Source organism: Geospiza fortis, unplaced genomic scaffold, assembly GCF_000277835.1.
Source record: "Geospiza fortis unplaced genomic scaffold, GeoFor_1.0 scaffold23, whole genome shotgun sequence".
Classification (NCBI taxonomy): Eukaryota; Metazoa; Chordata; class Aves; order Passeriformes; family Thraupidae; genus Geospiza; species Geospiza fortis.
In genome coordinates this window covers 9,651,158-9,654,598 of record NW_005054303.1, presented here as the reverse complement: position 1 = coordinate 9,654,598, position 3,441 = coordinate 9,651,158, and the positions used below count along the sequence as shown (strand labels likewise).

At 50.2% G+C, this 3,441-nt stretch overlaps 1 protein-coding gene across 1 annotated transcript in view; it reads left to right on the top strand.

Annotated features, from left to right (window-relative positions):
• Nucleotides 1-3,441, top strand: part of AKAP5 (A-kinase anchoring protein 5) — a 4,844-nt gene that overhangs the window by 210 nt on the left and 1,193 nt on the right. Inside the window, exon 2 of the mRNA XM_031066303.1 lies at nt 597-3,437. Coding sequence (XP_030922163.1) covers nt 1,232-3,437 — 2,206 coding nt within the window. The 5' untranslated portion in view covers nt 597-1,231. The remainder of the gene's footprint in view (nt 1-596; nt 3,438-3,441) is intronic.

Genomic DNA, 3,441 nt, shown 5'->3' with positions numbered 1-3,441 from the left:
TTTTTTTTTTTTGCTAAGGTTGACACACATCTTACAACACCATGTCTTTGATGAGCACACACGGTGTTAATTGAGGTTGCCATGGGAGGCATGCACGTAGTATAAATAAGCTCCCTTCTTGCCATGTGATTTCGCTTTTGTATTCCTCAAGCCTCTTTTTTGTATTCTCTGTTTTTGCATATTGTCATATGGTGCATTAAAGATAAAAATATCCGCTGTCTCAGGGTGTAATTTCCCTAGCTGGAACTATAAGTGCATATGGAGCAGTGGGGAAAGGATTTAGCAAACTGTAGGAGAAGGAAATATGTGTGTGCCTGTGTAATAAGTATTTGCCATAATATGGGCAGTTATATAAAAAAGTCCCTTTTTACCACATAAAATAGCAACATAGTACTTTCTGTGATGGAACATCACTGGGTTGACATCTTGTGGCCTTATTTTGCCTTTAGGTATTGATGCTAATTAGTGAAAAAAATGTGCTATAGTGCATCCAGCCCTGGTCTGCCTCCCAAAATGAAATGTTTAGGGAGAAAAAACTTTTTAGTACTTTTTAAAAATTTCTCTACGGGTCTTATCACTCATTTATTGTGTTCCAGATAAAAAGATGAAAGCCTCGGTCATGCTTTGCAGCGAATTTCATGTAACACGCGAGGGGAACTGAAGCAGAAAGCAAAGCCAAGGCAAAGCAGCATCTGACCTTGTCACTGGGGGGCAGAAAACAGCCGCTGCTTCCACTGGTGCTTCCATCAAGCTCCCTGGGCAATGTGGAATTGCAGAGAGCTCACAAAGTGCAAGTTCCTTCCAGGTCCGTGGGGTGAATAAAAATTGTTAATTCTTGGCTTGATTTGTCATCCTTTGGGGGAAAAAAAAGAGGTATGTCAGACTGGCCATTATACAGTTAGACCAAGCACAACTAGAAGTGGGTTGCTCCAGAGATGAAAGTGACTGAGGCCAGCAAAGCCAAGGAGAAGCCTGTTCAGCTGCACATCTCCCCAGGATTCCTTGGAGAGGTGATAAAGTGAGTAATAAGGCAAAGTGGGAGTTATAAAGTGGATGCGACAGCTCCAGCAGAACTTCTTCTCACTGCCACAAAGGCTCGTTACAAAGCAACAAACGTTATTTGGAAATCTGTTTGGGGAAAAAAATGCACTTTGAGCATCTCTGCAGTTCTTGTGTCTGAAGCATTGATCAGGAAAATCGGCAGCACAACGCTGACAAAGGAGACGAGAATATGGTGAAGGCAGCCAAGGAAATTGAAATGGAGAACCCAAGAGAGGCAGAGACTCCCAGCACAGGGGCCACATGTTCCCCACCAGAGGAACAAGCAAAAAAACCCTCCATGCTCTGTTTTAAGAAGCGTAAGAAGTCCTGTAAGAAGGGGCTAACTGTGAAGGATGCGTGTGAAGGAGCCTCAGAGGAGAAAAGCCAACGTGTCAGCGCTGACCAAGAGGAGGCCAAGGCTTCCATTCCATCACGATCCTCCAAAGGAACCTGGGCAGCCATCAAAAACCTCGCCAGGCCTCAGAGAAGGCAGAAGTCCTCCTCACGGAAGAAGGTGCCCTCTGATTCCCAAGTGCAGCTGGAGGTGGATGCTGAGGAGAGCTGTGCACAGGACCTCCCAAAGAAACGGGCGAGCTCTGGGGTGAAGATGCCCTGTGTGAGGTTCTCCAGAGGTAAGAAAAAACCCAGCCCCTCAGAAGCAGTGGAGGAATCAGAGGGCAGTGCTCAAGCAAATGAAGTGATGGGTGTTGTGAATAAGGCTAGTGAAGAGCCAGAGGATTTGGCCCCGACGGACAAATCTGAATCCCTCAGCCCAGTCTCTGCACAGGAGGAGCAGGATAGGGTGAAGCAGGAGCAGCATAGAATGAAGGAGGACCAGGATACAAGGAAGAAGGACCAGGATACAATGAAAGAGGACCAGGATACGGTGAAAGAGGACAACCATACAGCAAAGGAAAGTGACACCTCTGTTGGGAAGAGTGAGCCCTTGACAGAGCCCACACGGGATGCAGAACAGTCGGAGTGCACTGTTCAACTGGAGATAACCAGTTCAGAGACATTTGATGAAACAGCCCAGGACAAACTGCAGGAAGGGAGTCTGCCCCCAAGCACTGATGATGTGGAGGGCAGGGCAGTTGCTCCCGAAGTGCCTGTTTCTAAAGATCAACCTGACAATGCCCCTGAAATCACAGAGTGCCAGGAAATCCCTCATATCTGTAAAGAGATGCCTGAAAGGGATGAATTGGAAAAGAGCATAAATCTTTCTAAGGAGTGCAAAACTGAGGAGACTGTAACTGATTTTAGTGAGTTGGCATCCAGAGGTGATGCAGCGAGTGTGCAGGAGGCAGCAACAGTGAAGGATGCTGTGAGTGTGAAGGATGCAGTGAGTGTGCAGGATGCAGAGGGGGTGAAGGACGCAGCAGATGTGCAGGATGCAGCACGCATGAAGGATGCAGCGAGTGTGCAGGAGGCAGCAAGTGTGCAGGATGCAGAGAGTGCACAGGAGGCAGCAAGTGTGCAGGATGCAGAGAGTGCACAGGAGGCAGCAAGTGTGCAGGATGCAGAGAGTGCACAGGAGGCAGCAAGTGTGCAGGATGCAGAGAGTGCACAGGAGGCAGCAAGTGTGCAGGATGCAGAGAGTGCACAGGAGGCAGCAAGTGTGCAGGATGCAGAGAGTGCACAGGAGGCAGCAAGTGTGCAGGATGCAGAGAGTGCACAGGAGGCAGCAAGTGTGCAGGATGCAGAGAGTGCACAGGAGGCAGCAAGTGTGCAGGATGCAGAGAGTGCACAGGAGGCAGCAAGTGTGCAGGATGCAGAGAGTGCACAGGAGGCAGCAAGTGTGCAGGATGCAGAGAGTGCACAGGAGGCAGCAAGTGTGCAGGATGCAGAGAGTGCACAGGAGGCAGCAAGTGTGCAGGATGCAGAGAGTGCACAGGAGGCAGCAAGTGTGCAGGATGCAGAGAGTGCACAGGAGGCAGCAAGTGTGCAGGATGCAGAGAGTGCACAGGAGGCAGCAAGTGTGCAGGATGCAGAGAGTGCACAGGAGGCAGCAAGTGTGCAGGATGCAGAGAGTGCACAGGAGGCAGCAAGTGTGCAGGATGCAGAGAGTGCACAGGAGGCAGCAAGTGTGCAGGATGCAGTGAGTGTGCAGGAAGCAGTGAGTGTGAAGGATGCAGTGAGTGTGCAGGAGGCAGAGAGTGTGCAAGACACAGCAAGCCTGCAGGATGCCACAAGTGTACAGGAGACAGCGAGTGCCCAGGATGTAGCAAGCATCCAGAATGCAGGAAGCCTGAAGGATGCAGCAGGTGTGCAGGAAGCAGTGAGTGTGGAAGATGCAGCAGGTGTGCAGGAAGCAGCGAGTGTGGAAGATGCAGCAAGTGTGCAGGAGGCAGCGAGTGTGGAGGATGCAGCAGGTGTGCAAGAGGCAGGAAGGGGGCAGGG